The 22,280-nt window shown below is 43.2% G+C and overlaps 1 protein-coding gene across 2 annotated transcripts in view; it reads right to left on the bottom strand.

The window, feature by feature from the left end:
• Positions 1-802: 802 nt before the first annotated feature.
• LOC114643040 (uncharacterized) overlaps positions 803-22,280 on the bottom strand; it is a 304,597-nt gene continuing 283,119 nt past the window's right edge. Inside the window, exon 17 of one of the 2 annotated variants that reach the window (XM_051928134.1) lies at positions 803-1,268. In XM_051928134.1, coding sequence (XP_051784094.1) covers positions 1,135-1,268 — 134 coding nt within the window. In that variant the 3' untranslated portion in view covers positions 803-1,134. The remainder of the gene's footprint in view (positions 1,269-22,280) is intronic. The other variant, XM_051928133.1, reaches the window with a different exon arrangement.

The following is a 22,280-nucleotide window of genomic DNA, read 5'->3' as shown; positions in this document are numbered from 1 at the left end:
ATTTTGTGACTTGTCTCATCGCACTATGTATCGTAGTTTACTTGCGGTACCGACTTATTTACGCAAATCTGAGAGGCTACGGGCTGAGGAGAGGGGGAGGCGGGGCCTCAGGAGCAGGGAGCTAGGCGGGGCCTCAGGAGCAGGGGAGCTGGGCGGGGCCTCAGGAATAGGGAGCTGGGCGGGGCCTCAGGAGTAGGGAGCTGGGCGGGGCCTCAGGAGTAGGGAGCTGGGCGGGGCCTCAGGAGTAAGGAGATGGGCGGGGCCCTCCTCTCTCATGCGCCAGCCTCTGTTGGAGTCGCTGTACCTCTCGCCACGTGTTGGAGCACACCCTGTCTAGCCGCTTAGCTAGTGATACCAGTTTGTTCAACAGACATGTTCAATCTACAGATTGTTAAAGAGTAACGTTTGTCGTTTGAGAGAGAGATCAGAGCTATGTGTGTTTTAGAGGGTACCTGCTCATTGGTAGAGATATCATGGCCATGTGCTTTTTCACCCCATGCGGGGAACGCTCTCCCGTCAGAGCTGAACACGATCAGATACAGTACCAACATCTATTGATTTTTAAAGTTTGTCCTGTTTCACCACTACATGGGCGCAGCCGCAGGGGACAGCTAGTAGAATAGAAAATCAGTTAAAATTATCAGGAAGGATAATAAATTCAACTTTTCGGAATATTGTAATTCCCTTTGTGGATTCTTGTGAGAAGAAGTTAGAGGACAAGGAATCTGTGAAGATGAAAGCAAACCAAATTAAAAATGTCTTTGTGTTTATAAATAAATACAATCATTTTTTATTTATCAGTTACTTTTAAATCAACACAGAATGAGGTACATTAAAATATGAATAATAAACAGCAGAGTAAAATGAATGTTTCAACTCCAAGACTATGCTTCATCACTGGATCTTATTAAATCAAATCAAAAACTTTTAAGAAACACATAAAAGAACGTTAGGACAGAGCCCTGAAATATTACAATATCTGAACTTCCAAACCGATATAAAACAACTCGACTAAGACAAAGCTAATTCTGTGCTCTACAGCCACTCACTGACGACAAGGGACCTCCATTAGCGTGGAGTGCGCTGTCCTCGGCGTAAAAGGCACTCTTGGCGCTGCTTCTTCTTCACAAAGATTTATTTTTTCCCAGTCTGTCCTTCAATATTCCGGCTCAGGGCATTCTGCCTCTCTTTTCGTTCTCTGATTGACGTGGCTACCAGATTTCCAACAATCCTCATGTCTGCTTCTTTTAATACTGGGTGTCCAGACACTAAAAGAAGAGGAACAAATATGAAGCTCTACTTTAACCAAAGAATTTAATATGATTCAGTAACCCAACATCTTTACATCTGATCTGCAACCCTCCAGGATCGTGATTGAGGACCCCCGCTTTAATGGCCCTCTCACAGTGTCCATGTGCTGCTACAGGAACATCTGTGTTGCCAGGTGTGACACTAGAGGGCGCTGTCGCTCCTCAAACCACGCAGACAAAACGTTCAAGACACCAGGTAAAAGCACTAATAATATTTTTAATTATTTTCTTAAATAAAGATTGTGCCACAGTGGACCACAATCTCCCCAATGAACAAATCAATAATCAATAATACAATAAATCCTCCTCTCCTCCCAGCAGCTCTGTCACACTACCACCCAACTCTGGCTCAGCTTGCTGTGTCTGCACCAGTCCTTTAAATAGTCCTTGACCTGGAAGTGCTCCTGTCCTTCAGTCATTGTGATTCAATAGCAGATGAAGACTCATATTTTTCTTCAGCCCGGAAGCACTTCTGTTCTTCCGTCCCCACGACTTGGGAGTACTTCCCGGGATACAGGGAAAATAAAAATCTCTGCGTCTCCCTGCAGCGTCACACGGTGGCACCCAGCAGGGCTGTGAAATCTAACTCCATCTCCCATGGTGCCCTGTGGGAATCTGGGGCACCTCCATGCTGCAGGGAAGACGCCATCTAGTGGTTTTATTGGTTATATTGGTTTGAATCCTACCTGGCAGGGAGAAAATTCTTTGTTAGTTGTGGTAATTACAACTCAAAGACACATGATATCCTATATGGTGTTCCACAAGGCTCTATCCTGGGTCCGCTGCTCTTCTCAATCTACATGCTTCCGTTAGGTCAGATTATCTCAGGGCACAACGTGAGCTACCACAGCTATGCTGATGACACACAGCTGTATTTATCAATAGCACCTGATGACCCCGATTCTCTTGATTCACTAACATAATGTCTGACTTGTATTTCAGAATGGATGAATAGTAACTTTCTCAAGCTAAATAAAGAGAAAACTGAAATCTTAGTGATTGGCAATAATGGATACAATGAGGCTATCTTATATATAATTCGCCAGTCTCCTCACTCACTCACTCACTCACTCACTCACTCACTCACTCACTCACTCACGTCAATCCGAAGCCGAATGCGCAGTCGCCTTCTGTGCAGCTGCCCGAAAAACCTTACGAGACTGACATCGCGGCAGGCGGCAGATTTACGGCAGCAAAAATTCAAAGAGAAAGGCGACTTCGACCAACATCGCAGCAGGCGGCGGATTTACGGCCACGAAAATTCAAAGAGAAAGGCGACTTCGAGTAAAGCTCTAGAGGCCTGAAAGACGATTTTGACTACAGCTCGAGGCCTAATTACGTATTCATTCAATACACCTATATCAGGTTTGTGGTGCTTATACTTATTACTATTCCACTCATGCCCGTTTCGTCTTACGTTGTCGAAATGGGCTCTTTGTCTAGTTAGAAATAAACTGGATACATTAGGATTAAAAGTCAAGACGGAGGTTAAAAGCTTAGGGTAACTGTTGACTAATCTGAATTTTAAATCGCATATTAATCAGATCACTAGGACAGCATTTTTCCACTTCAGAAACATAGCAAAAGTCAGGCCTCTTATATCATTGAAAGATACTGAGAAATTAGTTCATGCATTTGTTTTCAGTCGACTAGATTACTGTAACGCACTCCTCTCAGGAATACCCAAAAAAAGACATCAATCGTTTCCAAATAGTGCAGAATGCAGCTGCTAGAATCCTAACTAGGAAAAGAAAATCCGAGCACATCTCTCCAGTTTTCACTACACTGGTTACCTGTGTCATTCAGGATTGACTTTAAAATTCTGCTTATGGTTTATAAAGCCTTAAATAATCTCGCCCCATCTTATATATCGGAATGTCTGACATCTTATATTCCAAATCAGATCCTCAAATGAGTGTCTCCTTAGAATTCCAAGAGCAAAACTTAAAAGAAGTGGTGAAGCGGGGGGCCTTCTGCTGTTATGCACCTAAAATCTGGAATAGCCTGGCAATAGGAATTCGCCAGGCTAATACAGTGGAACACTTTAAAAAACTACTGAAAACACATTACTTTAACATGGCCTTCTCATAACTTCACTGTAAATTAAATCCTGATACTCTGTATATCCAATTCATTATAATAACTATTCATGGTGGCTCTAAAATCTGTACTAACCCCTACTCTTTCTTCTGTTTCCTTTTCCGTTGTCCTTTTGGTGGTGGCGCAACTACTCAAAGCACCATGATGTTCCAACATTGATGGATTAAAAGCCAGAAGTCTGCATGACCATCATCATCAAGTCCTTCTGTGAGAAACCTAAATACAAAGAGGACTATTTCATTTATGTTAGGTAGAATGCTCAAAGGGGACTGGGTGGTCTCGTGGCCTGGAACCCTTTTAGATTTTGTTTATTGTCTCCAGCCGCCTGAAGTTTTTTTTGTTTTTTCTGTCCCCCCGGCCATCGGACCTTACTCCTTTTCTATGTTAACAAATGTTGTCTCATTTTAATTTCTTATTTTGTCTTTTATTTTTATTTTCTTTTCTTCATTATGTAAAGCACTTTGAGCTACTTTTTTGTATGAAAATGTGCTATATAAATAAATGTTGTTGTTGTTGTAGTGACCTAGATGTGTCGGCTGGGATGAGCTGCCGGCCGTCCATCACACAGGCTTGATGTGGCACCTGTGGAAATTCATTCTCGGTTTGTCCAGTTTCTCCCACATGGAGTGCAGTGTCAGGTCATTTCATGCAGAGAATGAGGTAGACCACATTAGATGATCTGCAGGAAGATGATCCCTTTATGTGATGTTCTAGTCGACAGTGTGGTATAACTATACGGTCTGTTTTATAAATGTGAGCACCAGAAGTGGGTAGAGTAGCCAAAAATTGTACTCAAGTAAGAGTAGCGTTACTTCAAAATAATATGACTCAAGTAGAAGTAAAAAGTAGTCATCCGAAAAATGACAAAAGACTACTCAAGCACTGAGTAACTGTTTGAACATAATAAATGATTTATTTTTTAGAAATGTTGCAATAAGACAGACAAAAATATAAAATAATGTGCAAATTCTTAACCGACCAGCTCAGGACTGGACCCATGGCCAGTTGTTGTTTTGGCCAGTTAATGTGACGCATACCTATTTTCATGTAGAAAAATATTTCTAAGGTATGTACTGTACCTCTTCGACGTTCCTGAAGAAACCATATCCACAAGGCTTCATCCACGATTTCGCACACGGGTGTTTTTCTCGTACAACGACTGGACAGTGTGGTGTATGGGTCCACAGCTCAAGTCAAAAAGGCCACTTTTTAAATAAATAATCGGCGCACCTGTGGCTTAGTGAGTATGTGTGGCTGATCGGTTCCCGGGGAATTTGTGATGTGGACGATCCTAGCTTAAGTGCACAGGTGAGGAATCGTCCGCATCTGTAAGTGTTCCCGGGAACTACTAATTGCCACATCTGATCCACATCCCTGTGATAAATAGAAGCACGAGGTGGCTAGGGGGAGAACAGGAAAGAACAGGAGGTTAATGGAGAAGAAAGCAGATAGAGGAAAGGTGCAGGAGAGCGAGAGCAGATTCGATGGAGCAAAGGCAAGCAGCTGGGAGGTGAAACCCTGCAGATGAGTGTTTGGCCAACACTCGGTGGGGCTGAAGAAAGCGGTCGCTCCAGCTGAGCAATCATGGAGCTGGAGTGACCGGTGTTGAAGACAACTGGCCGCTGAAAGGCAGCGGCAGTCAAGGAGGCTTTGGGCTGGATTAGCCCCAGCGTGATCGCCCTGGCCGCTGGGGAAAGAACCCAAGTCTCGATCCGGATGGACCCCGACGTAGCCCGGGATTGGAGGGCTACCAGACCAGTGTGGAAGGCAGCTGCACGTGCAGGTAGGGCGACTCCCCGGTTGCGAAGCCTGATGGGAGAAGGAGGAGAGCCGCCAGGTAGAAAGACGAAGGCACCGTGGAAAATTCATAAAGGAATATGTAAACGGAAATCAGTCTGAAAGTAGGAGCCCTCTCGCCTTCCAGGAAAGAAGGAAGTGCATACATATAATATAAAAAAGAAATCAGGATCAAAAAAAATTTTTTTTAATTTTATTTTAACAGGCCGGTTAAAGCGAGGTCACCTAAGAGGGATTGTACTGTATTTCCAAATAATAAAATAAAAAATGAGTAAAAATAAATAACATCTTTACAAAATATGTAATATTTTAAAAAATATATAATGTGAATTTCCCCTTGGGATTAATAAAGTATCTATCTATCTATCTATCTATCTATCTATCTATCTATCTATCTATCTATCTATCTATCTATCTATCATATAGTGCCTTATCTATCTATCTATCTATCTATCTATCTATCTATCTATCTATCTATCTATCTATCTATCTATCTATCTAAAATAAAGATGCACAAACAACACAAAGTTCCAAATCTCAGTTTTTCACAACAAAGCTTTTGAAGCTGATACCTACAGTAGGTAACGTGTATGTTTGAACAGTGCCAACTGCTTACAGTTACAAGATAATACTGCATATTCACTTTGTCGTGTAGTGGATCCACAGGCCATTTCAAATCCATAGAGCCGTGTCATTCTCCGTAGGCACTATTGCACAACCGTGGGGAGTTAATGAGGTAGTTGGAGCGAGTCACACCTGCATGTGTGGGTGCGATCGTTCTCAATTGCTTTATTGGCGTTCAGCGGCATGTGATTAAGGCCCACGGAGACGGGAGTGTATATATACGGGTCAGCACAAAAAAAAGTGGGGAATCAAAGAAAAGGAGAAAAGAAAAGAGTCTTTAGGGGACCGGCATCGTCACACACTTGCCCTCCAAATAGAACAGCTGATAGAAAATAACTTAAGAAGTCTCACTTTACCTTGACTGTCTGTGTCTGTGCATCTTTGGTTAAAACCTGCTTGTTCTCCACTCAGTGAAGTGATGGTTAAGCTTCAGCAGGAGTTGGCTCTCAAGGTTCTTGCAGTGAAACTGTGACCGTTTAGCAGTGAATAGCAGCCCCGCATGACTAAAAAGTCTCTCACGGGCTGCAGACGCAGGAAGTTTGTTTGTGGTCATGTGACTGCATGGCTACGTCTGATTGGTGAAACAGAGTCATGTGATTATTGTTGCTACGTCTGATTGGTGAAACAGTCATGCAGTAGATCCACTGGCGACTTCTCTCTGGCAAAAACATAGCGTATCTAATGTGTAAATGGAAAAAAGTAAAGAGTCAAGTGTTGCCCAATGTAGCGGAGTAAGAGTAGCGTTTCTTCTTCACAAATGTACTCAAGTAAAAGTAAAAAGTATGGTGAAGTAAAACTACTCTTAGAAGTACAATTTTTTAAAAAGTTACTCAAGTAAATTGTAACTCATTACTACCCACCTCTGGAGAGCACATATTTTACATCTTTTCTGTAGGCAGGGAGTTCTGCCATTCTCTGTTTGTCCACTTAGGGAGTTTCGGACAATTTGTTGTCGGACATCAAGTCATCCCTGATGGAGGATCGCAGGAATCGTGGGAAAGAGGGGTCCTTTCATCGGATTAGCACTATTTCAGCTGTGGAATGACAAAATGGGGGAGGCAGCTTGATGGCTGAGGTCTCCAGGACTCTAAACAAATCCAAATCATATTATGTGATATCATCTACTGTTAAATTCTACTCTTTATTTTTATACTTTATTGAGGATTTGTTCTGTTCTGTGTATTGCATTGTATTGACCCCCTTCTTTTTGACACCCACTGCAAGCCCAACCTACTTGTAAAGGGGTCTCTCTTTGAACGTCTTTCCCGAGGTTTCTTCCACTTTTTCCCTACAAGGGTTTTTTGGGAGTTTTTTCTTGTCTTCTTCGAGAGTCAAGGCTGGGGGGCTGTCAAGAGGCCGGGCCTGTTAAAGCCCATTGCGGCACTTCTTGTGTGATTTTGGGCTATACAAAAAATAAATTGTATTGTATTGTAAGTAGTGGCTGCAGGTTGGGAGGTTGTCTGTATGCCAGGAGGGTAGGGTTCTGGAAATCCATTTTCAGCATTTCATCATTGTGTAGCATTGGCTGAAGTTCTTTTATAATTTTTCGAAGTGCTTCAAGGTGTGCGTTACAGGTGACAACAAGGGGAACGCGGTTCTTGTTTTTTATATTTCAGAAGGTGGTCTCTAGACCCGGGTTCGCTTCCTGGGTCCACCCTGCGTGGAGTTTGCATGTTCTCCCCGTGTCTGCGTGGGTTTCCTCCGGGCGCTCCGGTTTCCTCCCACAGTCCAAAGACATGCAGGTTAGGTGGATTGGTGATTCTAAATTGGCCCTAGTGTGTGCTTGGTGTGTGGGTGTGTTTGTGTGTGTCCTGCGGTGGGTTGGCACCCTGCCCGGGATTGGTTCCCTGCCTTGTGCCCTGTGTTGGCTGGGATTGGCTCCAGCAGACCTCCGCGACCCTGTGTTTGGATTCAGCGGGTTGGAAAATGGATGGATGGAAGGTGGTCTCTAGGTATGGCAGTAGCTCTTCATATATGAGTGTCTGCTGTTTTGGGGGTATAACCTGATTTGCAGTGGTCTGTCGGGTCTGAGCAAATACGGTTGTAACATAAAAAACCTGAAATTTAGAAAGTGGGAATACAAAAGGGAGTGGAATGTGGTGTCATTTGAAAGTTAACACTTTAGTTTGGGTTCTGCAAAAATGCATCAATTACTCATTTACTCGTATGTAACACGACCATAACAAAGGTCGTGCCTTTTGCTGTTTCTGCTGATTCACTATCCTAGCTGGCTTCTCACGTGCCTACCAGGACCATTTTTCTATATTATGTCATTGGTATCATTCCTCAGCTTCCTAACCTTCGAACACAGGTGTCCTGGTCACCCCTTCTTCTGTCCTCGGATAGTTTCTGTGCGTCATTCTTGTCCTGTTCTATTCTTCCTCTCTTAATACTGGTAATTTCCTTTTTTACTAGAAAATGTAACATGACTGATTTTTTAGTTAACCATTTTCTTGACCTCTCTTATTTGCTTAACATTCTAATTTATGCTAAATCTAATGCTTCAGAAACTATTAATTACTTTTCTGGTTATTTATGTTAATATGCTATTTATGCTAATACCGTATTTACTCGTGTACCACGTGCCCTCGTGTAAGACGCTCACCCTAATTTTTACAAAGAAAATCACGAAAAAAATTTGCCTCGTGTACAATGCGCGTTGTGATTGTATAGGAAGAGTTTAGGGCACGTTTTCAGTGAAATGCCCTTCTGTTTTTGTTGCATGGTGAAAGAGCAAACGAGCGAGAAAGAGAGAGAGAGAGCGTGAGCGAATGCGAGAGAGATAGAGCGCGAGCGAATGAGCAAGAGAGAGAGAGAGAGAGCGCGTACGAATGAGTGAGAGAGAGAGAGCATGAGCGCGAGAGAACGAGCAAGAGAGAGAGAGAGAGAGCGTGAGCGAGCGCGAGAGAGAGCATGAGCAAACGAGCAAGAGAGAGTGAGATAGAAAGCGCACACGTGAACGAGCAAGAGAGAGAGAGAGAGAGAGAGTGCTTGAACGAGCAAGAGAGAGAGTGCACGTGCAAACGAGCAAGAAAGAGAAAGAGAGCGAGTGAGCGAGAGAGAGAGAGCGAACAAGCAAGAGAGAGAGGGAGAGAGAGAGCGTGCGCACGCGCAAGAGAGAGAGAGCGCATGAACGAGCAAGAGAGAGAGCATGAGCGCGAGCGAACGAGCAAGATAGAGAGAGCATGAGCGAGCGCGAGAGAGAGAGCATGAGCGAACAAGCAAGAGAGAGAGAGAGCGAACGAGCAAGAGAGAGAGTGCGCGTGCAAACGAGCAAGAGAGAGAGAGCATGAGTGCGAGCGAACAAGCAAGATAGAGAGAGAGAGAGCGTGAGTGAGAGCATGAGCGAACGAGCAAGATAGAGAGAGAGAGAGAGTGTGCTTGAACGAGCAAGAGAGAGAGAGTGCGCGTGCAAACGAGTGAGAGAGAGAACGCGTGGGTGCGAGCGAGCAAGAGAGAGCGCGTGGGTGCGAGCAAGCGAGAGAGAGAGCGAGGGAGAGAGCGAGCGAGGGAGAGAGCCCAAGCAGAAAAAGTAAACATTACAGAAAAAAATTCCCTCATGTATGACGCGCACCTGATTTTCTAATGCTAATTTTCGGGAAAAAATGTGCACGTGGTACACAGGTAAATACGGTATATACATTTTTTACCTCCCATACCACACATTGGAGTACTTCGATGCATGTGATGGAGCATAAAAATCAGGGTCTTCTAGAAAGATGCAGACTTTTTCTTTTACCATTGTTTGAATAAAGTGTCTTTGTCTTCTAAAAACTGGCAGTAGGTTTGGGAGTTGATTTTGAGTCCATCTTAAACCTGAAAAGGTCCAACTAGCTCATCTTTAATAATACCAGACTGAAGTTGAAGTGGAGCTCTGTGCCCGTTACTGATCCAGCCACGGGCCCATCCATTTGCTCTGTCAAGAGTCACTCTCATCTCTCATCAGTCCATAAAACCTTTGAAAAATCTGTCTTCAGATATTTCTTGGCCCAGTCCTGACGTTTCAGTTTATGTGTCTTGTTCAGTGGTGGTCGGGTTTCGGCCTTCCTTACCTTGGCCATGTCTCTCTGAGCACTGAACACCTTTGTACTTCTGGGCACTCCATATAGGTTGCAGTTCTGGAATATGACAGCACTGGAAGATAACGGGTTCCTGGTAACTTCACGTTTGATTCTTCTCAAATCTTTGGCGGTTATTTTGCGTCTTTTTTTGCCCCCCCAACACGTTTCTTGCGACCCTGTTGACAATTTGCAACAAAATGTTTGATGGTTCTATGATCACGCCCCAGTATCTGAGCAATTAGGGTTAAGGTTAGGGTTAGTACTGCATCCCCCTGAAAGACTTTTTACAATTTTTTAATTTTTAGTGTCGGTTAAATCTCTTTTTGCTTGAGGAAAACAAGCTGCCTAATGATTACGCAGACCTTGATATAGAGTGTTGATCTCCTTAGGCCACACCCTCCCTCATTACACAAATACACATCACCTGATATGCTTTTAATCCAATAAGTATTCAAGTTTGTACAGCTTAGAGTCGGAATACATAAATAAAAATGATGATATGGTCAAAATACTCACTTGCCTAATAATTGCGCACACAGTGTATAAAAAGCCAAATAGCACTGACTCACTCATCACGAAATCTCACGAACCATGAGGACCTGGGACTTGAAACTTGGAATGTAGGTTACCCTTGGCCCATAGGTACTCGCTAAGAAACGGTTTTAAAAATTTTGTGGTCCAAGTGTGTTCTGTCTGTATGTCTGTCCACTTTTCACGAGAGAACTACTTAGCGGATTCAGATCGGGTTGTTTTCTAGAATTTGCTTGAACGTTCTGTTGAATTTGCGACTTCTCTCATTATAGTTCGCTTGCGGTTTCCGATTTATTAGCGCGGATCCATGAGAGACTCATCGGGCTGTGGGGTGGGAGCCTTCCTCATTCACGCGTCTGCCTCGGGGCGTATCCTTAACTCCGCTTACTTAGAGGAATCATAGTTTGCTTGCAGGAGTGATATATTCTCGCGAATCCTAGACAGAGGCTGCGGGCCGAGGGCAAGGGGAAGCGTGACGTCAGGAGTGGGGAGCCGGGCGGGGCCCTCCTCACAGTCCTGTGTCACTAATATGCGGGCAAAGCCGCAGGGGATGGCTTGTCTTTATATATATAGGGTGGTCCAGATCTAATTACGCAACTTTTAATGCAATGCAGGAAAACAATGTAAGCCAAAAGAAATCTAAATTAAACAAATGCAGGGCAGGTGCTGCCATCTATCAGCAACAAAAAGAATTTTTTGTGAATTCTCTATGTAATAAACTTAATAAGTTATAGCATAGTGAAAATTGCATAATTAGATCTGTAATACGCTACCGTGGCTGTCCGTTTGTCTGTCCAGGATTTTAAATCACCTGTAGCTCGCAAACCGTTTGACCGATTGACCTGAAATTTGGTACACATATACTATGTGACGTCTACTACCCGCTTTCAGGGTGATTATTGACCTCCTTAGTAATTCCTCTTTTAATTTTAATTTTATTTTATTGTCAAATCAACTCTCGGCAGCAGGGCGGTCGTGTGGTGCGTGCGTACAGGCACCATTCTCATCCCTACCACCATCACCTTCACTTCCCCTACCTCTTCATATCTTAAACCATTCTTAAGGCAGACTGGAGACTTAAGTGCCAGCTTAAGTAAAAATTAAGGAAAACGTACTAAGTAACTGAAACACAAACACTGAATTAATCAGTTTAAATGCGAAAAAGATGCCGAAGGAAGAAGAGAAGAAGCGGGCCGCTAGAGTAGGCTCAGGAAGGAACAAGCGCATCAACCTCTGAGCAAACGAATGCTAAACGTACAGAGAAAGAGGATGAAAACTATGAATGCTCAAGTCAAGTGGATTCACTGCACGTTATCGTGCAGTGCGCCGTTGCTGGTCTTAAATATATTTAGAATTTGGCGGCAAATATACAAGCTATAAAAACCTGGAGGTTGACACAAAAAGATGAACACACACAGACTTGGTCCACAATAGAAATAAAATCCTGCAGTCCTTCTTTATACTCCGTGCTTTGTACCTCAATAAACACAAGTTATCTCCAATATACTAACAACCCAATTGTGCTTCACTAAATCAGAATATGAATCAATGTAGGAAGTGTTTTAAGATAGAGAAGCTTTTAATTGTGATAGCTCTGCACGGGAACCACGTGTTATTAAGCAGTCTCAATTAGAACACTCTGGACGAGAACAGGCCATTTAGCCCAACAAGGCTCGCAAGTCTTATCCACTTATTTCTTCCAAAAAAACATTAAGTTGAGTTTTGAAAATCCCTTAAGTCTTACTGTCTACCACACTACTTGGTCGCTTATTCCAAGTGTCTATCATTCTTTGTGTAAAGAAAAACTTCCTAATGTTTGGGTGAAATTTACCCTTAACAACTTTACAACTGCATCCTTGTGTTCTTGATGAACTCATTTTAATGTCACCGTCTCGATCCACTGGACTAATTCCCTCAGCTCTTTTAATCTTTCCTCATAACTCATCCCCTGTAGCCCTGAATCAGCCGAGTTGCTCTTCTCTGGACCTTCTCTAGTGCTGCTATGTCTTTATGGAGACCAAAACTGCACCCAGGACTCCAGATGAGGCCTCACCAATGTGTTATAAAGCTTGAGCAGAACCTCCTGTGACTTGTACTCCACACATCAAGGCGCTATATAACCTGACATACTGTTTGCTTTCTTAAAGGTAGTCTGATAGTGGCAGTTGATAGTGTCAAGTCTTCTATGACTCCTAACTCCTTCTCATAAGGTGGACTCTCGATTTTCAGACCTCCCATTGTGCATTCAAACCTGACATTTTTACTTCCTATGTGTAATAATTTATATTTTCTGACATTACATTTTCTTTTGCTTAAACTGTAAAGGCTCAGCTCTTTTAATCATCCCTCATAACTCATCCCCTGTAGCCCTGAATCAGCCGAGTTCCTCTTCTCTGGACCTTCTCTAGTGCTGTTATGTCCTTTTTGTAGCCTGGAGACCAAAACTGCCCACCGTACTCCAGATGAGGCCTCACCAGTGTGTTATAAAGCTTGAGCAGAACCTCCTGTGACTTGTACTCCACACATCAAGGCGCTATATAACCTGACATTCGGTTAGCCTTCTTAATGGCTTCTGAACAATGTCTGGAAGTTGATAGCTTAGAGTCAAAAACGAGTCGTAAGTCCTTCTCATAAGGTGAACTCTCAATTTTCAGACCTCCCATTGTGTATTCAGACCTCACATTTTTACTTCCTATGTGTAATAATTCACATTTACTGACATTACATTTTCTTCTATTCAGACTGTAAAGGCTCAGCTCTTTTAATCTTTCCTCATAACTCATCCCCTGTAGCCCTGAATCAGTTGAGTTGCTCTTCTCTGGAACTTCTCTAGTGCTGTTATGTCCTTTTTGTAGCCTGGACACCAAAACTGCACCCAGGACTCCAGATGAGGCCTCACCAGTGTGTTATAAAGCTTGAGCAGAACCTCCTGTGACTTGTACTCCACACATCAAGGTGCTATATAACTGACATTCTGCTAGCCTTCTTAATGGCTTCTGCACACTGTCTGGCAGTTGGTAGTGTGGAGCTTTTTGAATGATGACTGATGAAAAGCACCCACGCTTCTATATTACAAGTGATGTATGAGAGACTTATTTTTTACATTTTAGTACACTTGTTAACTTAAAATAAGCGTGGTTTTTAAAAAGTATTTTTTTTATATATATACTAGCTTTGCTCACTGAGTGCAAGGAAAAAAAAAATGTAGTCTAAAGTTATTAAACAGTAAAACATTAAGATTTAAGAAGTAAAGATAAATTGAGCACAACTGGAGTGGTTTTGGGTAAACTACATTTTAAAGGTGCTATAACACAACAGGTAAGTATTACTAACAGCAGCTAAAACATATTTGGATCATCTTTCGGTAGTAGATCCCTTGTGAAAGGCGCTACACGACAGGTGTGGTATAGAAATTACATTTTCTATGTGATTGTCGAAATTTCTGCCTGACAACCTTGCACTGCGTGCCTGTGATTTAAGAGAAAGATAATTCTGATAAATGTGGACGCTGCCCTTCCGTGCTTAACGGGCAGAAGGTCCGAACAATTCTCAAGTCCAACACTTTACATGAAGAGGTCTGTACATCTGTAAGGTCTGTAAACTCTCCATCTTCTTAAAATAATTGATCACAAAAGCAACTTTGAATGTTGCGGGGTTTTAGTGACCTGAACTCACCTTAAGGGACAGTAAGTAGTCGTGTAGGGCAATTTACAAACAGAGTCCTGCTTCGATGGCGCAGATTACACTCATTCGCTAAGGTTTCCAATCTCCCAGGAGCCGACGGGGCACTTGAAGTGTCACAAACAGGGCGAGAAGAGAGGACGCTGCCCAAAACTGCGAAGCCCTCGACCCGGCGGAGCAGCCCGACATTCCGCGCCTCCCAGCGTCCACTTTGTTCTCACGACCCCTCGCCACTGAAGGCGGTCTCGTTTTCACATTGTTTACAGCTCAGCGCAGTTAAAAAGTAGAAAGAGGCAAAGCTGTTTTCCTCATCTCTTCTACTATCAAGCACTGCCAACTAAAAAAAAGTTACAATGTGGCAGTTTCCGCGACAGTCACGTGGACGAATAAATAAAACTTCTCTGTGAGACCGCGCCTGGCGGCAGACGGCTCAGCGCTGTAGTCCAGAGATGAAGGCTGGGAGAGGGCGACGCAGGGCGCACTTCTATGGGATAGATCGGCGTGTTTGTGTTTACTTCTTTTCAATATCAGTAAAATAACTCTCACACAAATAATAACAATTCGTAAAGATGATATAAAAATGGCGTCCACAAACTAAGTGATTAGTTCCTGTATTATAATATGTTCTGTGGTCATACGTAATTTTCATATCGCGTGGTCATACGTAATTTCCGTTTCATGCGTAATTTCCATATCGCGTGGTCATACGTAATTTCCGTTTCATGCGTAATTTCCATATCGCGTGGTCATACGTAATTTCCGTTTCATACGTAATTTCCATATCACGTGGTCATACGTAATTTCCGTTTCATACGTAATTTCCATATCGCGTGGTCATACGTAATTTCCGTTTCAAACGCAAAAAGAATTTTATATATATAGATATATTATTTTCAACTTTTTAGTCTTGGGTTTGCTTTAGTATAGTTTTGTAATCAATATTTTAACACTTCCTTTAATATTTCTATCCGTTTCTAGCACCATCTATTGGTGAAATCTTGAACTATTCTTCATATGAAAATTTCATTTCTTAATTAACTTGGATTAATTGATCAATTAGTGAAACTGTTTATTGATTCATGTATTGTCATCGGAAATGAGTAAGTGTGCAATATTTCAAGTCATTTGGACAATAGGAAGTGAATTAAATATTGATTACAACATTTGTACCAGACAACAAACAGGTGAAGTTAAAATAAGCGTGGTAATAAAAACAACATCAAAACTAAAATTAGAAAATCGTGAAAAACTAAAACTAAATAAAATTTAAAAGAAACAAAAAAACCTACAAGTAAAAACTATCTTAAAACTAGAAAAACACTGGTCAAAAATCACTTCTTCTGCAATTCTCTTGTCTGCTCCCGTCAGGGGTTGCCACAGTGGATTATCTTCTTCCATCTCTTTCTGTCCTCGTCATTTTGCTCTGTCACACCCATCACCTGCATGTCCTCTCTCACCACATCCATAAACCTTCTCTTAGGCCTTCCTCTTCTCCTCTTGCCTGGCAGCTCTATCCTTAGCACCCTTCTCCCAATATACCCCTCATCTCTCCTCTGCAGATGTCCAAACCAACACAATCTCGCCTCTCTGACTTTGTCTCCCAACCGTCCCACCTGAGCTGACCCTCTAATGTCCTCATTTCTAATCCTGTCCATCCTCGTCACACCCAATGCAAATCTTAACATCTTTAACTCTGCCACCTCCAGCTCTGCCTCCAACCCATATAACATAGCTGGTCTCACTACCGAGCTGTAGACCTTCCCTTTCACTCTTGCTGGTACCCGTCTGTCACAAATCACTCCTGACACTCTTCTCCACACATTCCACCCTGCCTGCACTCTCTTCTTCACTTCTCTTCCACAATCCCCATTACTCTTGTTTCATAATACGAATCCAAGAAGCTGACAATGTTACCACGTCTCCCCTTTTATATGGAAAATTAGGCCGCTGTGCCAACACACGCCTACACATGTGATCCTGCCTACTGCGTGACTTCACAATGTTGCAGCTCTTCCTGGATCTTGAGAAACATGAGGACATCAAAAAGCTAACAAAATCTACAAAAAAAAGAAAAAAGTGGTAGAAAACAATAAGAGGCAAAAATCAATACAAGTGAGGGAAAGCGGAGATTAAAGATGCAAAAATCATAAAAAAGTAACGAAGACAAAAACAATGCAAGAAATCAGAGACATAAAGACACATGGAATCATGAAGATAAGAAAACAAAAGGAAAATCAAATAGTGGACTGACTTGTACAAGTGTAGAAATGTGGAGGTGGGTGGCCAACTGGTCAAAGTCTCCAAGACTGGGAGTGTGTTATAACTGACCTTGGACCCCAGAGGTTTGTTTTTCTCATTCATGCTGCTGAGTGTTTTTTCCCTCTCCTCCACTGTCAACTGTCCATAGCTCAACAATAATATTAATGGCCAGCTATTGTTTAAGTATCTTGTCTGTTTCTCTTCTCTGTATGTTGATGTGACACTTGATACCACCACTCTACTGCCAAGTTGCTCTTCTGTCCACAGACACGTCATCTGAGGTGCTGGGAGTCTTGAAATCCTCAGAAGGACAGACCCCCTCACCAGACTGGATGGCTAGCACATACTCTACTGTAGAATGACCTGGAGGGGATGGGTGACTTTAACCCCTTGTAGACGATTGTCACGAAATCACTTCAAACCGCTTCTGGCCTGAATGCAGCCGAGGTGGCGTATGTAGCAAATACTATACTGTAGAATGACCTGGAGGTGGTGGGTGACTACTGGCAGAGGTCTCCAGGTGACTTAGTGACCATGGACCCCCCAAGAGGTTTATTTTTACCATTAATTCTGCTAACTGGAGTTTTTGTGTTCCTCTCCTCTGTTATCAACTGTCCATAGCTCAACAATAATATTGATGGAAAGCTATTGCTACTGTTTAAGTATCTTGTCTGTTTCTCTTCTCTGTATGTTGATGTGACACTTGATACTACCGCTCTACTGCCAAGTTGCTCTTCTGTCCACAGACACGTCATCTGAGATGCTGGGAGTCTTGAAATCCTCAGAAGGACAGACCCCCTGACCAGACTGGATGGCTAGCACATACTCTACTGTAGAATGACCTGGAGGGAGTGGGTGACCTTAACCCCTTGTAGACGATTGTCACAAAATCACTTCAAACCGCTTCCGGCCTGAATGCAGCCGAGGTGATGTATGTATCCCGCCAATGCTGGTCGATGCATATTCGATACGTACCAAGGATCGTATTGGAAGCACTGGTCATGCCATCTAGCAGTCTAGGATGAATGTAGCAGAGGTGGCGTATGTAGCAAATACTCTACTGTAGAATGACCTGGAGGTGGTGGGTGACTACTGGCAGAGGTCTCTGAGTGACTTAGTGACCATGGACCATACCCCCCAGAGGTTTATTTTTACCATTAATTCTGCTAACTGGAGTTTTTGAGTTCCTCTCCTCTGTTGTCAACTGTCCATAGCTCAACAATAATATTAATGGCCAGCTATTGTTTAAGTATCGTCTGTTTCTCTTCTCTGTATGTTGCTGTGACACTTGATGCCACCGCTCTACTGCCAAGTTGCTCTTCTGTCCACAGACAAGTCATCTGAGATGCTGGGAGTCTTGAAATCCTCAGAAGAACAGACCCCCTAACCAGACTGGATGGCTAGCACATACTCTACTGTAGAATGACCTGGAGGTGGTGGGTGAATTCTGGCAGAGGTCTCTGGGTGACTTAGTGACCATGGACCATACCCCCCAGAGGTTTATTTTTCCCATTAATTCTGCTAACTGGAGTTTTTGAGTTCCTCTCCTCTGTTGTCAACTGCCCATAGCTCAACAATCAATTCATGGACAGGTGTTATTGGTTTCCATTTATCCTAATTAGTATCTATGTTGTCTTCTGTGAGATTAAACAAATCTGAATTTTTATGTGTCATAATTCTGTATTTAGTAATTTATAAAATCTACACTTGCAGTTTCACCTTAGAACTTGTCACAGCGCTCCATGCCTGCACTAAACTGACTTGATTACTGTTAGGATCCTTTCACGTCACTCAGTCTGAAATTGCTTGGTTTTACAGTGTGTCTTTATTTTTAAGTGTTTATCATGTAATTTGTAAAGTTTGCGATTGTATTTTGCCTGTGAACTGTAACAGCCCTGTGAAAATGCTTTCAGTGTAAAGTGCTACGTAAATGTAGATACAGAAAAGGACATTTGGAGGAGCCTGCTTACAAACTGCAGCATTCAAGCACTGAGGACACACCACTTGCACTTCAGAGCAGGTAATCCACTTGAATCCACTGAGTCTGGCCAGTACGCGGATGGGAGATCAAGCTGGAAAGGTTGGGTTGCTGCTGGAAGAGGTGTTGGTGAGGCCAGCAGGTGGCGCTTGCCCTGTGTCTGGATCCCAATGCTCCAGTGCCATGATGGGAATAATGCTCTGAAAAATGGTATCATGCTTTGGATGAGATGTTAATCCAAGGCCCTGACTCACTGTGGCTACAAAAAGTCGATGTCCTGGCTACATTTGCCACCATGGCCTGGTCATTCTGGCCCCCTAATCATCCCCTGTCCCTTATTAGCCGACTTTCTCTATCACACCTTCATCACCTAATAGCTAATGTCAGATGATTGGCTGCCGTTGCCTTGTCCAGGTGGATATTGAACATTGGTGTTGGTTGAAGTGGCTGTCTATGAAAAGCAGTATAGGAATGTAATTAATTAGTAATTATTAAAATGGGCGTCAGTAACAATAAAAGACCAAAAAAAAAACAAAAGCACAACCTGGTCCCCCTGCCATCCTTTTCCTGGTTAATATAGACTTGTGGTTTCCTACACTGCGGTGGGTTGGCACCCTGCCCGGGACTGGTTCCTGCCATGTGCCCTGTGTTGGCTGGGATTGGCTCCAGCAGACCCCCGTGACCCTGTGTTCGGATTCAGCGGGTTGGAAAATGGATGGATGGATGGTTTCCTACAAGAAGTGGCCTTCATACCCCACCTCAGGGTAACCTCAGGGTTGGAGAGATGACGCTCTTAAGCTCAAAGCGGCCTGTAAAATGGTACTCCGTTCTCAGAATCCCAGCTCTTTGTTGTGGGCAGCAGAATCTGATTTCCTACCAACTGCAGACCCGGAAGAATGGATCTGTCCTCCTTCCCCTCCTACACGATTTCTGGTTTCTCACTGTCACTTCCTCAGAATTCGCCTCCTGTTCACCCACGGCCCATACCGGATGGCTGCTGTCTTCCCACATTGGTGCGCAGTGGAGCTCTCACCTCTGACAGTGTTTGTTTCTCGCTCTCTAGGTGGCCCGAATGCCCCTTGCCTTCTGCCATCCTTTGCCCAGCAGTTCCTTCCCAGCAAGACAGTGCCTTGTAAACAAAACATTATTTCCAAAATACAGCCTTTTAAGAACTGTTGATGTGCCCACAATGTTTTGCAGGAGTAAATGTCATGGAAATTTACAATATTACAAATGCATCCTTAACTGGTAGGCAAACTGGTCATGTAGCCCATACTCAGCAGTCACAAATTTGGCCAGGACAAGACACTGGAGGAAATGGGATCGCGATGGGACAGCAGTTATATTTTGTAGTCACTTATCTTCTGAACTGGGAGGATAAAATGGCGACAGAGAATCCCATTAGAACTTAAGAATATAGGAAATTTGACAATTGAGAGGAAACCATTCTGTCCATCAAGCTCATTTGTTTAATTAAGAGTTAAAACTGTCTGCATATCTCATCCAGATACTTCTTAAAGCATGTCAAATTTTCTCTTTCACTTGAGACTCGGCCACTAGAGCAGGAACAAAGAACGTATGAAGTGTCCCTAAATAAACTCACCTTAATTAAGTAGCAGCACGTACAGTGCATCCAGAAAGTATTCACAGCACATCACTTTTTCCACATTTTGTTATGTTCCAGCCTAATTCCAAAATGGATTAAATTCATTTTTTTCCTCAGAATTCTACACACAACACCCCATAATGACAACATGAAAAAAGTTGTACTTGAGGTTTTTGCAAATTTATAAAAAATAAAACAACTGAGAAATCCCATGTCCATAAGTATTCACAGCCTTTGCTCAATACTTTGTCGATGCCCCTTTGGCAGCAATTCCAGCCTCAAGTCTTGTTGAATATGATGCCACAAGCTTGGCACACCTATCCTTGGCCAGTTTGGCCCATTCCTCTTTGCAGCACCTCTCGAGCTCCATCAGGTTGGATGGGAAGCGTCGGTGCACAGCCATTTTAAGATCTCTCCAGAGATGTTCAATCAGATTCAAGTCTGGGCTCTGGCTGGGCCACTCAAGGACATTCAAAGAGTTGTCCTGAAGCCACTCCTTTGATATCTTGGCTGTGTGCTTAGGGTCGTTGTCCTGCTGAAAGATGAACCGTCGCCCCAGTCTGAGGTCAAGAGCGCTCTGGAGCAGGTTTTCATCCAGGATGTCTCTGTACATTGCTGCAGTCATCTTTCCCTTTATCCTGACTAGTCTCCCAGTCCCTGCCGCTGAAAAACATCCCCACAGCATGATGCTGCCACCACCATGCTTCACTGTAGGGATGGTATTGGCCTGGTGATGAGCGGTGCCTGGTTTCCTCCAAACGTGACGCCTGGCATTCACACCAAAGAGTTCAATCTTTGTCTCATCAGACCAGAGAATTTTCTTTCTCATGGTCTGAGAGACCTTCAGGTGCCTTTTTGGCAAACTCCAGGCGGGCTGCCATGTGCCTTTTACTAAGGAGTGGCTTCCGTCTGGCCACTCTACCATACAGGCCTGATTGGTGGATTGCTGCAGAGATGGTTGTCCTTCTGGAAAGTTCTCCTCTTTCCACAGAAGACCTCTGGAGCTCTGACAGAGTGACCTTCGGGTTCTTGGTCACCTCCCTGACTAAGGCCCTTCTCCCCAGATCGCTCAGTTTAGATGGCTGGCCAGCTCTAGGAAGAGTCCTGGTGGTTTCGAACTTCTTCCTCTTACGGATGATGGAGGCCACTGTGCTCATTGGGATCTTCAAAGCAGAAGAAATGTTTCTGTAACCTTCCCCAGATTTGTGCCTCGAGACAATCCTGTCTCGGAGGTCTACAGACAATTCCTTTGACTTCATGCTTGGTTTGTGCTCTGACATGAACTGTCAACTGTGGGACCTTCTATAGACAGGTGTGTGCCTTTCCAAATCATGTCCAGTCAACTGAATTTACCACAGGTGAACTCCAATGAAGCTGCAGAAACATCTCAAGGATGATCAGGGGAAACAGGAGGCACCTGAGCTCAATTTTGAGCTTCATGGCAAAGGCTGTGAATACTTATGTACATGTGCTTTCTTAGTTTTTTTTATTTTTAATAAATTTGCAAAAATCTCAAGTAAACTTTTTTCAAGTTGTCATTATGGGGTGTTGTGTGTAGAATTCTGAGGAAAAAAATGAATTTAATCCATTTTGGAATAAGGCTGTAACATAACAAAATGTGGAAAAAGTGATGCGCTGTGAATACTTTCCAGATGCACTGTAAGTAAATTCACTTATTCGAGATGAGTATAATTCTCACTTGTCATCTCCTTCAGTATCATAGAGGTGGCCAGGGATATCGAGTCTAAATGGACCGTGTTCAGTTTAAGCAAAAGAAGATTAAGTGTTTAAAATTATGAAGGGAATTAGTCTAGTGGATCGAGACGGTGACTTTAAAATGAGTTCATCAAGAACACGGGGACACTTGTTGGAAACTTGTGAAGGGGAAGTTTCACACAAACATGAGGAAGTTTTTCTTTACACAAAGAATGATAGACACTTGGAATAAGCGACCAAGTAGTGTGGTAGACAGTAAGACTTTGGGGACTTTCAAAACCTGACTTGATGTTATTTAGGAAAAAATAAGTCGACAGGACTGGCGAGCTTTGTTGGGCTGAATGGCCTGTTCTCGTCTAGAGTGTTCTAATGTTCAAGACATCTGCAGTAGAGCCTACTGAAAGGAGTAGTGGCCAGAATGTTGCTAGCGACTGTCATTGCAGAAACTCTACCACACATTGGTGAACATTAGCAGTAAGAGAAGCTGTTAATTTGAAGAAAGAGACCGTCTGTGCAACATTACCAGGACAGACTCCAAATCTGGAAAGGCCACTTGTTCTCGGCAAGGGAGGGTAAATATGGAGAAGTAGAAGGAGCACTTTGAGGAACTCCTGAGC

This window comes from Erpetoichthys calabaricus, chromosome 5 (genome assembly GCF_900747795.2).
Source record: "Erpetoichthys calabaricus chromosome 5, fErpCal1.3, whole genome shotgun sequence".
Classification (NCBI taxonomy): domain Eukaryota; kingdom Metazoa; phylum Chordata; class Cladistia; order Polypteriformes; family Polypteridae; genus Erpetoichthys; species Erpetoichthys calabaricus.
This window is presented reverse-complemented; position numbering and strand designations above follow the sequence as displayed.